The sequence below is a fragment of the Calliphora vicina genome, chromosome 2 (genome assembly GCF_958450345.1).
Source record: "Calliphora vicina chromosome 2, idCalVici1.1, whole genome shotgun sequence".
In the NCBI taxonomy this organism is placed as follows: domain Eukaryota; kingdom Metazoa; phylum Arthropoda; class Insecta; order Diptera; family Calliphoridae; genus Calliphora; species Calliphora vicina.
The window spans coordinates 131,343,972-131,358,531 of NC_088781.1; the positions used below are offsets into that span (position 1 = coordinate 131,343,972).

At 26.9% G+C, this 14,560-nt stretch overlaps 1 protein-coding gene across 2 annotated transcripts in view; it reads left to right on the forward strand.

Annotated features, from left to right (window-relative positions):
- The window catches only part of eya (eya transcriptional coactivator and phosphatase 2), a 91,374-nt gene extending 77,552 nt beyond the window's left edge, over positions 1 to 13,822 (forward strand). For both annotated transcript variants that reach the window (XM_065501686.1, XM_065501685.1), the window contains exons 2-5: positions 2,964 to 3,010; positions 10,368 to 12,353; positions 13,216 to 13,460; positions 13,543 to 13,822. In XM_065501686.1, coding sequence (XP_065357758.1) covers positions 2,964 to 3,010; positions 10,368 to 12,353; positions 13,216 to 13,460; positions 13,543 to 13,724 — 2,460 coding nt within the window. In that variant the 3' untranslated portion in view covers positions 13,725 to 13,822. The remainder of the gene's footprint in view (positions 1 to 2,963; positions 3,011 to 10,367; positions 12,354 to 13,215; positions 13,461 to 13,542) is intronic.
- Positions 13,823 to 14,560: the final 738 nt, after the last annotated feature.

The following is a 14,560-nucleotide window of genomic DNA, read 5'->3' on the forward strand; positions in this document are numbered from 1 at the left end:
ATCGTATTATCATTCAATCGGTTTTCCGAATAATCGTTTAAATTTCTGTTTATATAACGAATATTTGGATTAAAATTTGTTAATATTGATATAATAGGAAATTTACCAAATTTTTCTATAAATTTTTTATTTTTATTCGATTAATTTTTAATCGATTATTCGGATTTCTCATTATTTGTTGAAATTTTGTAAAAAAAATACATATTTTAAATAATATGCTTAAGGTATTTTAGAATTATGAAATAATTTCCAAATAATCGTATTATTATTCAATCGGTTTTCCGAATAATCGTTAAAATTTCGGTTTATATAACGAATATTTGGATTAAAATTTGTTAATATTGATATAATAGGAAATTTAAAAAAATTTTCTATACATTTTTTATTTTTATTCGATTAATTTTTTAATCGATTATTCGGTTTTGCCATTATTTGTTAAAATTTTGTTAAAACATTACATATTTTAACTAAAATTCTTAAAGTATTTGAGAATTATGACAAGTTTTACAATTAATCGTTTTTCCGAATAATCGTTAAAATTTCGGTTTATACATCTTATATTTGGATAGAAATCTGCTAATAGAGATATAATAAAAAATTCTGTAAATTTTTTTATACATTCTTATTTTTATTCGATTAATTTTTTAATCGACTATTCGTTTTTCCCTTTATTCGTTGAAATTTTATGAAAGCAATACATATTTTAACTAATATTTATATACAATTTAAAAAATACGAAACGTTTTTCAATTAATCGTAATATCGTTTAATCGGTTTTCCGAATAATCGTTAAAATTTCAGTTTATATACAGAAAATTTGGCTAAAAATCTGTTAATATAGATATAATAGGAAATTTTGCACAATTTTTCTATAAATTCTTTATTTTTATTCGATTAATTTTTTAAACGATTATTCGGTTTTTTCATTATTCGTTTAAAATTAGTTAAAAATTACAAATTTTAACTAATATTCTTAAACTATTTAAGAAATATGAAAAAAATTCCAATTATCGTATCGTAATTATCATTTAATCGGTTTTCCGAATAATCGTTAAAATTTCAGTTTATATAGCAACTATTTGGATTGGTATCTGTAAATATAGCTATAATAGGAAATTCTGCACAATTTTTCTATAAATTTTTTATTTTTATTCGAATAATTATTTAATCGATTATTCGGTTTTTCCATTATTCGTTTAAAATTTGTTAAAAATTACATATTTCAACTAATCTTCTTATAGTATTTAAGAAATATGGAAAAATTTTTAAATAATAGTATTTTCATTTAATCGGTTTTCCGAATAATCGTTAAAATTTCAGTTTATATACCGAATATTTGGATTAAGATCTGTTAATATAGATATAAGAGGAAATTCTGCACAATTTTTCTATAAATTCTTTATTTTTATTCGATTAATTTTTTAATCGATTATTCGGTTTTTTTCATTATTCGTTTAAAATTTGTTAAAAATTACATATTTCAACTAATATTCTTATAGTATTTAAGAAATATGGACAATTTTCCAAATAATCGTATTTTCATTTAATCGGTTTTCCGAATAATCGTTAAAATTTCGGTTTATATACCGAATATTTAGATTAAAATCGGTTATATTGTGTTTTTTAAACAATAAAAGTAATTTCTCATCAATTTATTGAACAAAAAAATTACTTTTTTGGGGGTAAGAAATTTCATTTTCCAAGTCTTTTGTTTTGCATACTTCCCTTCTCTTAACCGTGATTCTTTAGAACCAGCCCAGCACACACACGCCACTTAACAAATCATGATCTTCATCATGATTTTTTCAGTGTTATTTTTTTTATTAATTTTAATTGCTGTTGAGATAAGCAGGAAATTTTTTTGAGTTTGTTTTATGAAAAACAAATACATAATTTGTTTTTAATATTTTACAAATAAAAACAAAAATTTGTTTTGCCAAAAAAAACAACACAAAAAACCTTTTTAATAATAAAAATTTTCCCACCATTTGTTGTTAAAAAAAATTGCAAATGTTGCTAAATATTGTTAAAAAAAACATTTTTTTTAAATAAAGCAGACACTTTTTTTGCCTAAATGTATTATTATTTATTTACGAGTTTTTGCCCGAAAGCTGACTCAACTCAAATGTAAATTTTAGTAAAAAAAAATTAAATAAAACAAAACTATAGCGCCTCAAAAGTACACAAAACTTTTGCAGACTTAACAATTTTTTCCATTATTTAAACTAATTGAGCCTTCTTTGGGGTTTAAGCCTCATTAATCCTGTTTTAATTAAATCTCTGCAACTGCAACAGTAACATGTCTGTCAGTCAGTCAGTCATGTAACGTAAAGAAAATATGATCTGGTGTAAAAAGGTCCATAAACTTTATAGCGTTTAAACAGATGCTTAACAAAATTCTAGCTTTTCACGTTTTTTTTTTCTTTTTGTTGTGTGAATGTTGCTTTTTCAGGAACCCGTCTTTCTGTTGTTTAAATACTGTCAAGTTTTCTGGGCTTTGGCATTTGTTTTAATAACTTAAAACAACAAAAAACATCATGCAATCTAAACCATTCTGCCATCTACCACTCTACTACTCTCTACTGGTGGTGTTGTTGCCTGTTTCTTGTAAATAATTTATAGAGTATTGAAATGTGTCACTGAAATATGTTAAAATTTCTTTAAATACCTTTAAGAAGGTTCCTGCTAAACTCCAACTGCAATATGTGTTAAAGCAGCAAAAAAATATATGTGGGGAGTCCTCACGCACGCCATCTCACGTTTGCACGCACGAAATGTCATGTTGGTTTTTGTTTGGGCACGTAAAAATACTTCTGGTATTTAATCTGTTTTTAAATGGCATAAATTATGATTTTTTTTGCTTTTCTTAAATACTTTTTTTTGTTTGTTTAAATAATATTTTTGTTTAAAAAAAAATCATTTATTAAATTGTATGTTTTTTGTTTTGCATTGTCTAATTGCAGGTTAAACGTCCCAAAACAGAGCATACGGATACGAATGAGAGAAATCGGTAAGTTGAGAATTAATAAAAAACAGAAAATAATTGCTTCCCTTTAGAATTTTGAATTTTAATAAACCTTTTGTTATAGAGGTACCCCAAATTATGGAAAGTACCCCAAATTATGTAAAAAAAACATATTTTTGCTTATAATTGGTGTTAACATTGCAAACAGTTCAAATAATTACTTTTATGAAAAAAGTACTTTTTCCCAAAAAGTACCTTTACATGCCAAATCCCCCAAAAAAGTACTTTTCACTACACAAATGCTTTTTAACAGGTTTTAATACATAACAGTTCTTATAAGTTAATTTTTTTGGAAAAAAGTAATTTTTTTTTTTGAAGTAAATTTTAAAAAAGTACTTTTTACAAAAATTACCAAAAAATTAAAAAATCGGAAAAAGTAGTTTTATTGACTATAAAAGTGCTTATAAATATAGTTAACATTAAAAACAGTCCTAAAAATCATTTTTTTGTGAAAAGTACTTTTTCCCAAAAAGTACCTTTACATGTTAAATCCCTCAAAAAAGTACTTTTCACTACAGAAATGCTTAATAAAAAGTATTAAATTAATAACCTTCATAAAATTTGCATTTTTTTAATTTTATAAGCAAAAGTACTTTTTTTAAAAAAGGACCTTTATATTATAAATTCCTCGAAAAAGAGCTAATAACTGATATTAACATGAAAAAGAGTTAAAATAATTACTTTTACGGAAAAAGTACTTTTTCCCAAAAAGTACCTTTACATGCTAAATCCCCCAAAACCCGAAAAGTGCAATGTTATGAACGTTATTAGTTTAACGTTCATAACATTGCACTTTTCGATTTTAAATGAAAAAGTACTTTCTTAGTACCTTTAAATGATATTGCCCTCAAAAAAGAGCTTTTTATTAGAAAGTGCAAAGAACAGAGCTTATAATTGGTGTTAACATGAAAAACAGCCCAAATAAATTATTTTATGATAAAAGTACTTTTTTCGAAAAAGTACCTAAATCCTCCAAAATAGTAATTTTCGTTACAAAAATGCTTATTAGCATGTTTTAAATTAATAATTACAGTTCTTAATATTGTATTTTCTAATTATATAGGCAAAAGTACTTTTTAAAAAAGTACCTTTAAATGATAAATCCCTTAAAAATGTGATTTTCATTAGAAAGTGCAAGGAACAGAGCTTGTAATTGGTGTAAGCATGGAAAACAGTCCAAATAATTACTTTTGCGAAAAAAGTAGTTTTTCCCAAAAAGTACCTTTACATACTAAATTCTCCAAAACAATACTTTTCACTATAAAAATGCTTATTAAATTTATAGGCAAAAGTACTTTTTTTTTTAAAAAAATGCACCCCAAAAAGTACCTCAATGTTCAAAAAAAGTACTTTTTTTGTTTTCAAAAAAATTTCATAATTTAAAACATCATTAGAAAAGTTACTTTTATTAGAAATAGCTTGCCAAAAATAACATTTATTAAAAAAAGTACTTTTTTCCAAAAAAGTACCTTTTATTAAACCAACCAAAATTACCTGTTTATTATTATATTATTTCCCAAAAACTACTTTTCTATATAGAAAAGTGCTTTAAAACGATTTTAATTTAAAGTAGCCTTCAAAAACTGTATCTTGTAGAAAAAGTACTTTTTCGAAAATAGTACTTTATATATATTAATCTCCCAAACATAAAGTTTTGGTTAAGAAAAGAACTTTAAAAAGGTTTAATTGAGAACAAATAATATTTTTTTATAAAAAGTACTTTTTTTGGAAAAAAAGGTCCCTAAATTCCCTCATAAATATTTTTCTGTGCGCAACAGAATTCTATTTAAATTATTTTTTTTTTCAAAAAGTACTATTTTCAAAAAGTACCTCAAATATCAAGGACGAAAAAGTACTATTTACCAAAAAAACTATAAAAATTTAGTAATTTAAAGCATCATCGTCAAAAGTATCATTTATTAGAATTAGCCTGCCAAAAATAACATTTATTACAAAAAGTACTTTTTTTCAAAAAAGTACCGAACAAAATTACCATATTTTTGACCAAAAACTACTTTTCTTTACAGAAAAGAGCTATAAAATGATTTTAATTTAAAGTAGCCTTCAAAAACTGTATCTTGTAGAAAAAGTACTTTTTCGAAAATAGTACTTTATATATATTAATCTCCCAAACATAAAGTTTTGGTTAAGAAAAGAACTTTAAAAAGGTTTAATTGAGAACAAATAATATTTTTTTATAAAAAGTACTTTTTTTGGAAAAAAAGGTCCCTTAATTCCCTCATAAATATGTTTCTGTGCACAACAGAATTCTATTTGAATTTTTTTTTTTTTTTTTGAAAAAGTACTATTTTCAAAAAGTACCTCAAATATCAAAGACGAAAAAGTACTATTTTGTTTCCAAAAAAACTATAAAAAATAGTAATTTAAAGCATCATCATCAAAGGTAACTTTAATTAGAAATAGCCAGCCAAAAATAACATTTATTACAAAAAGTACTTTTTTTCCAAAAAAAAGTACCTTTCAAAATGACCATATTTTTGACCAAAAACTACTTTTCTTTACAGAAAAGTGCTTTAAAATGATTTTAATTTAAAAAATCTATCTTGTAGAAAGAGTACTTTTTCGAAATTAGTACCTTAAATATTTTAATCTCCCAAAAATAAAGTTTTGGCTCAGAAAATAACTTAAAAAAGATTTAATTCAGAACACCATTAAAAAAAATCATATTTTTTAGAAAAAGTACTTTTTTGAAAAAAAGTACCTAAACATCTAAAAGTATATAAAATGTATTGACATTAAAATACTTTTCTGTATACAACAGAATTGTATTTAAATTATTTTTTTTGGAAAAAGTACTATTTTCAAAAAGTACTATTGGTCGAAGAAAGTACTATTTTGTTTCAAAAAAAAAAATCATACAAATTTTGTAATTTAAAACATCATTAAAAAAGTAACTTTTATTAGAAATAGTACGGAAAAGTACTTTTTCTGTCTATAATATTTTGTGTACTTTTTGAAAAAAGTATTTTTTTAATTTATAAGTTAATTTTAGCATCATTTTCATTTCTTAGAATATTTTCACAGCCTTTTAAGTACTATTTAACATTTATTGGAAAACTCTTTAAAATTTAACCAACAATTTGTTTTCAAAATTACTTTAAACTATCTAAAACTGCAATTTAAGTGTCAAGTAACACATGAACAAGGCAAATACTATTATTTTCAAATCATATCTGCTTCAAAACCATAAAAATAAATTTTTCATATTTTATTTCTCTAACAAACTCATAATTTTAATATTTTCGAAAAATAAATCAAGAAAACACATGCTAAAATTTCGTGGAACTTTAAAAGGACATCATCATAAGACAGACTAAAAGGTGGCAGGTTTTTTGTTGGGTACCAGAACCCAACAAATATTTTCAATAACATAAACAACAAAAATGTGAACTCGAAAATATAAAAGTGTCATACTTAAGAGTATTTAACACTTGAATACCAGAAAAAAAATGTCACCATACAACAAGCACGTTTTCAGAAACACAATTTTTTGTTTTCTTTTTAAATCTTGAAAGTATGTATTTAAATTTTGAAACACAAAAGATGCTTATAATGAGGGTTCAAGATGCGCCCCCTTAAGTACTTACTTAAAAGATTATGGACAAAATTATAAACCAACAAAAATGTTAAAGAAAAAAAAATGTAAGGTGTTAATAATAATTATGAAAAATATGTTGGGTTTATTTTCATAATAAAAGAAAATGAAAATAGTAATAATAATATTAAATTTTTGTTTAACAAAATTTGTTTCTTTCAATGAATAGTTTTATTTTTATAAACCTTTTGTCTTAAACAAATTCTTTGAATTTGACACCTATTTTCTTTTGGAGTCTCAGGTTTTTAGTTGTTAGAAACAAATAATATTGGAGTAGATTCAAATAAATCTTTGTTTAGTGTCACGTGTTTAACTTAAATAATTGTAGGGGCAAAATGATGAATGATTTGGTAGGAGGGAAGGACGTATTAAATGGAGGATATAGAAACTAAATCCTTCAAGAATACTTTTTTGTAAATAAAAAACCTAACACTTTAAAATCATTAAACCAAAAAAGTACTTTTTCCATTTTTTTATATAACAGAGAAATTTACTTAATTTTTGATTAATAAATGTAATTTCTAAAGCTGTTTTAAATTTAAATAAAATTTAAAATTAATTTTTTCTACAAAAATAGAACTTCTTCTTAAATTTTTCATGAAAGGTACTTTTTTAAAAAAGTACCTTTCTCAAAAAAAAAAATATTTTTTTTATTGTAATCATTTAAAGAACATCTTTTCTATACAAGAAAGTACACCTCTTTTTTTAAGGTATTGAGGTACTTTTTATAAAAAAGTACATAAAAAGTGTATAAAAAAGCACCAAAAAAAAAACTAGAATTCAAATTACTTTAAAATAAACATGCTTTATTTTAGTTTTAATATAAAATATTTAAAAAAATTTCATTTATTTATAAAGTACTTTTTTCAAAAAGTACAAAAAAAAGTACTTTCCTGTTTAGCAAATATATTATAAAAATACTTATACTTAAAAATTGGATGTTTTTCAGAAAAAGTACTTTTTTCAAAAAAGTACCTTTTATAAAATTTTCAAATAAGTACTATTCTGAGGAAAAATGTGGTTTTTAAATTGGTTAAATTAGAAGCATTTTCTGTTTAGAAAATAAGCTATTACTATGTAAAACAGTGTTAATTTTTTTTTTGGAAAAAAGTACTTTTTTTGAAAAGTACCTTTTGTAAAATTTTCAATAAAGTACTTTTCTAAGGAAAAATATGGCTTTTAAATTGGTTGAATTAAAAGCGTTTTATTTTAAAATTGTTTAAATTTAAAACATTTTAAAAATGCCGTTTATTCAAAAAAGTACTTTTTCTTAAAAAAAAGTACCTTGTATGCCGTTAAAGAAAATAATAGTTTTCTGTTTATAAAATTTGTTATAAAAATACTTATAACAAATAACAGCTTTAAAAATATGATTTTTTAGAAATAAAGTACTTTTTCCAAAAAGTACCTTTTGTAAAATTTTCAAAAAAGTACTTTTATAAAGAAAAATATGGTTTTTAAATTGGTTAAATTAAAAGCGTTTTATTTTAAAATGGTTTCAATTTAAAAAAATTACAGAAATACCGTTTATTAAAAAAGGTACTTTTTTAAAAGTACCTCAAATAACCTAAACGAAAATAATAGTTTTTTGATTAGAAAATATGTTAACAAATAATTATTTTGAAAATCAGTATTACAAATCGTAGTTTTTTTTTGGAAAAAAGTACTTTTTTGAAAAAGTACCTTTTCAAAAAATATACATTTCTGATAAAAAAAAGTAGTCTTAAAATTGGTTTGAATTAAAAAAATTTTATTTTGACAAGATTTTAATTTAAAACAGAGCAAAATATTGCATTTATTAGAAAAATGTACTTTTGAGAAAAAGTACTTTTTAAAATACAATCAGAATAAGTATTTTTCAGTTTAGAAAATATATAACAAAAATGCTAACTATTAATAACAGCTTTAAAAATATGATTTTTTTTGGAAATAAAGTACTTTTTTCAAAAAGTACCTTTTGTAAAATTTTCGAAAAAGTACTTTTATAAAGAAAAATATGGTTTTTAAATTGGTTAAATTAAAAGTTTTTTTATTTTAAAATGGTTTTAATTTAAAACTGTACAAAAATGCCCTTTATTAATAAAAAGTACTTTTTTAAAGTACCCCCAAAAACTCTAAACGAAAATAATAGTATTTTGATAAGAAAAAATGTTAATAAATTATTACTCTGTAAATCAGTATTAAAAATCGTATTTTTTTGGAAAATAGTACTTTTTTGAAAAAGTACCTTTTCAAAAAATATACATTTCTGATGAAAAAAGTAGTTTTTAAATTGGTTTGAATTAAAAATTTAATTTAAAATGATTTGAATTTAAAACAAACCAAAATATTTAATTTATTGCCCAAAAGTACTTATTTCAAAAAGTACTCTAAATACCATGAACGTAAAAAGTACTTTCCTAATAATTATAATTAATAACAGCCTTAAAAATTCGATTTTTTTTTAGAAAAAAGTACTTTTTTCAAAAAGTACCTTTTGTAAAATTAAAAATGGTTTTAATTTAAAACAGTACAAAAATGACAGAAAAAGTACCTTTTAAAATACAATCAAAATTTCAGTATTTTTCAGTTTAGAAAATATATTACAAAAATGCTTAAAATTAATAACAGTCTTAAAAATTAGATTTTTTTTTAGAAATAAAGTACTTTTTTCAAAAAGTACCTTTTGTAAACATTTCAAAAAAGTACTTTTCTGAGAAAATTTATGGTTTTTGAATTGGTTAAATGAAAAGCGTTATATTTTAAAATAGTTTTAATTTAAAACATTACAAAAATATCGCTTGTTCAAGAAAGTACTGTTTTTTTAAAAAAAGTACCTCAAATACTCTTAAAGAAAATAATAGTTTTTTTGATGATACCTTGGCATACCTTTTATGCCATCAATGAAAAAATCTACTTTTCTGTACATAAAACAGCTCATAGCAACAATTACAATTAAAAACGGTCCTAAAAAGTTTACTTTTTTATTTTGAAATAGTTTTTCTTTAAAATTTGTGAAGTGAAAAGTGAGTTCTTCCCAAGTCTCTTTGTCTAACCTAAACTAACTGCTTGTCAGTCAAAATGAAACACTCTCCAAAATCAATCAAGTATTTCAAATTTCATTACTGTCGCTTTTTCTTTTAATATTCTCTACTACTATTTTTATAAATCCTTAAAACATTTTCCAAATTCCACATTTGTCTTACACATGTTTAAGATTTCTCTTAAAGAACAACAATCAAATCCTTTTCAAACACACAAATTTCAAATTTGTCGCAAAAGACACTTTAGTAAAACAAATAATGTTTTAAATCTTAAAAAAATACAATTGTAATAAAAAGAAAATAAAAGACTATTCCAACAATAAAAAACCCAACCAACACTTGACAAAATCAATAAATCTGTTTATTTTATGGATTCGAACGCTTGCGTACCCAGTTATTGTGTGGTACTAAAAGTCAAAGAGGAATTTGAAAAAACGATTGAGTGCGTGTGTGTTTTTCGGGCACTTGACTAAATGAGGCATGTGTTCGATTTTATAGGAAAACTATGATAACAAGAATAACATTTATTTTATTTATTTTTAATTTCCTTTTAAAGCAACTCATAAAAAAAACGTTACAGTTTAAAATGTGACAGTTTTATGTTCATCAAATTATTTTAATATTAATGAGTTTAAAACTTATTAAATAAGTTTTATTATTTAAATAAAATTAAGTTAATTTTTATTTATTTTCTTTTTTACAGCCTCTGCTCACAAACGGCCGCTCAAACATCCTCAATAATATCACATCAAGCCTCGGCTCATCTACCCCACTTGCAAGGTCCTTTGCTGGCCTCACAGTCTGCTTTAGCCTCTGCGGCCGTGGCCTCCAGTCAATGTAGTCCTCTATCTCTGCCACCACAAACACAACCTTTACAACCCACCATTACCTCGCTGGCTTCATTGTCCTCCTATCATTCTCTGCAAACCTCACCACATCATCATCCTCACCACTCACAGCTTCTGCAATCTCATAACCACCACCATCAGCATCAAACGCAACAACAACAGCAGCACCAACATCAACAACAACAACCCTCTTCACAACAACTACAAAACTCTAGTAGCTGTAGTTTGAGTTCTTCAGCATCCTCTGCAGCAGCTGTTAACAATCTACCCTCCTCTCTTTCTAATACACAAGCCTCTCAATTTGCTCACACTGCTGGCAGCAGTAGTTTCTCAACATATCAACAACAGCAGCACTCTTCTAACACAGCGAATACGTCGAGCGCTGCCAATGAGAATTCCACCTCTCTCTCCTCATCGACGTCTTCTGCGGCTGCAACAACGAATGCTTTAACATCTAGTGGTATGTCCCACTGGTTAACAGCCGATCAGTCTGCTACACAGTTGCCTTCGGTAAAGTCAGAGAATCGTTCGCCCGGCTTAACACAATCTACGCACTCTCAAACGTCTACGCAACAACAACATTTACAGTCTTCTCAAGCTGATCACTCGGCCCTGCACTCGTCCGCCAGTTTAAGCAGTCATTTGGATAACGGTAATCCCAATTCAGCCGCAAATCTATACAGCTGTTCGTCGGTGGCAAATACGGCCTCAGGTTTAGCGGGCTTGGATTCTCCCGGTAACTCTTTAAGTTCCTCTTCTATGGCAGCGGTCAATTCAACAGCAGCTGCTGCTGCCGCCGCTGTGGCCTATGATTCTAAACATGATTACTATAACTACTACAACAGCATGCAACAGTATACGCCACCATTCTATTCCACCTATGGTACACCGTTTACCACAGCCACGGGTCGTGCTCCCACCAAAATAGAGCCTACTTCACCGTATTTGACTTCCTCGTATGCCTCCACCAACAATAATGCCTCTCAACTTTATCCCTCGGCTTATGGCTACAATAATTTTGCCCAATTTGGCTCGGCTTCGGCGGCTGCTGCTCAACAGGATTACACTTCGTATTATAATGATCAGTATGGCAATTATTACAATCCCGCCAATTATTCGCCCTATGCCGTTAGCTCGCCTAGTTCCAGCGCCAGTCATGGTTTCCACGTGGCAGCCTCCAATCTCTCGGAAAGTCCCACCGATACTCACTCCACCACACCCATTCTACACAATACCCACTCGCCCCATTCACCTTTACCGATCTCGCCCAACAACAATATGAATGCCTCGGCCAATGTGGGCTCGGCTAATACCTCAGCTTCGCTACCAAAAACCACACCCACCGGCAAAACAGGCAGATCAAGGGGCCGTCGCCATCAGCAACCTAGTCCCACCCGCAGCACCACCTCCGATACACCCAACAGCGAAGCGGTTAAGCCACCAGAGCGTGTTTTCATCTGGGATTTAGATGAGACCATCATCATCTTCCATACCCTGTTGTCGGGTTCTTTTGCCAGCCGTTATACCAAAGATCATAGTGCTTTAATGACCATTGCATTTAGAATGGAAGAGATGGTGTTTAATTTGGCCGATACCCATTTCTTTTTCAACGAAATCGAAGAATGTGATCAAGTGCACATAGATGATGTATCGTCGGATGATAATGGTCAGGATTTGAGTACATATAACTTTGCCACAGATGGTTTTCATACGGGCGCTCCGCCCGGAGCTCCACCCAATCTGTGTTTGCCTACGGGTGTGAGGGGAGGAGTGGACTGGATGCGTAAATTGGCGTTTAGATATCGCAAGATCAAGGAGATTTATAACACCTACCGGGGAAAGTAAGTATATTTGAGTTATTTTTTTCTTTTTATTTATTTTTACTTGGAAGTTTGTCATTCCGTTTGGAATTTCTTGATCTTTCATCAGCGATCATGTCAGTCTGCATGTTGAAATCAACTTTCCGTAGCCTCCAAATAACTTACACACATGATTCATACATTAATATATCCGCTGTAGTTACGGTTCGCTTGCTATTTAAAATCGAGAAAATCGGCCCACAAATGGCTGAGATATAAGCAAAAAACCACGACTACCTCCATTTTTGACCTATTGTTGATTTACGATCTATATGTGGATTAATAAGTCCTTCACATAGATAATATGGATATCAAATGATAGATATTTCAAAGACCTTTCCAAAGGCGTATAGAAATGTGGACCTACAATGGGTCAAAATCGGGAAAAATCATTTTTTTAACGAATTTTTTTATTCTCCAATTTTTTTTTTAAATTATTTGCAAAATTTAACTTATTGATCGATTATGGTTGCATTGTCAGAGGGCAAACACAAATTTCTGGTTGCCAATTTGGCGGCCAGTTGCCATCTGTAATACCATTTTGGAAACTGACAATGCAACTTTAGTACGGTTTCCCTCCATAATTGACTCATTAAAGTATACTTTGGTGAATTGTTTAGCCGAATATAGCTCTGTTGCTTGTTTCCTTGTTTGAGTTTATTTTTTTTCTTTTTATTTCTTTTTATTTTAAGGTTTTAGGATATTTTTCTTTCACTTATTAAGATTGAATTTTTTTTTCTTTTTATTTCTTTTTATGATCAGGTTTTAAACACAATTTTTCTTTATTTTAAGTTATATTCCTTTTATTTATATTAATTTTTTTGTTTCTCCTTTTTGTTTTTAGTGTGGGTGGCTTATTGGGTCCTGCCAAACGTGATGCTTGGCTGCAGATACGGCAGGACATAGAAATGGCCACCGATAATTGGGCTTCTTTGGCCACCAAATGCTTAAATATGATTGCTCAACGTGAAAATTGTGTTAATGTGCTGGTAACCTCTACCCAGCTGGCACCAGCTCTCGCCAAAGTTTTACTCTTTGGCCTGGGAGGCATTTTTAATATAGAAAATATCTACTCAGCTCATAAAATAGGTATGTATTCAAAATTCCCTCTAAATAAATATTAGATTTAACAGATTTCCTAATTCCAACTCTCTTTTATTAATCTTTCTAGGTCAGGAAACCTGTTATGAGCGCATAGTTACCAGATTTGGCCGTAAAAGCACTTATGTGGTGGTGGGTGATGGCGCCGAAGAGGAATCAGCGGCCAAGGCCATGAATTTCCCTTTCTGGCGTATTTCCTCACACAGTGATATAAGGGCTTTATATACCGCCTTGGATATGGGTTTCTTATGAAAATCTTTAGCCATTTTAAAGATGTTTATGTAAATTTTTCTAATTTTTTTCTAACAAAAATCTAAAAAAAAATCATATAAAAATTTAAACAAAAACGGAAAAAACGCACTAATACAAAAAAAAAACACACCCCACAAGATTTAAGACTAAAAACATACTTAATATTAACTTACTGGTTTTAAATTTAACAAACGTTTTGTGTACAAATTAAAAAAAAAGAAATTAAAAATTTTCAAAATATTTTGAAAATAATTTATTAAAGAAGTTCAAAGCCGTGAAAATTTTTAAAAAGTTATGCACAAAATAATTTAATTATTTTGGTTTTTTAAAAGCACATTTATTTTATTTTATTGTAAAATTTTGTATATTTTTTTTATTTTCAAATTTTTAAATAATAAGTAATTTAGTTTCTTTAAGTAATAAATTTATTTAATAATTTTATATATAAATATATTAAAAGCACATTTAATAAGTAGCACTATTTAGTATTTTAATGTTTAGAGTATAACATTAATTAAAACAACCTTTAATTATTATTAATTAAACAAAATATATATAAATTATCTAGTTAAAAAAAAACTGTAGTATTCAAACCAACAAAAAAATATATAAAAATTATTTAACTTTAAAATTCATAAAACAAAACAAAAATAATTAAATTAATTAAAAATTAAATAAAAAAAAAAACGAAAATCGCACTATTATTATGAAAATGAAAAAGGAGTTTTATTTGTTTAAAAGGAAGTTTACATATATATTGGAGAGAAAAAAGAAAGAAGTCAGATGAGAAACCTAGTCCAAAGAAAAACAATTAAGAGAGCTATATTCGGCTGTGC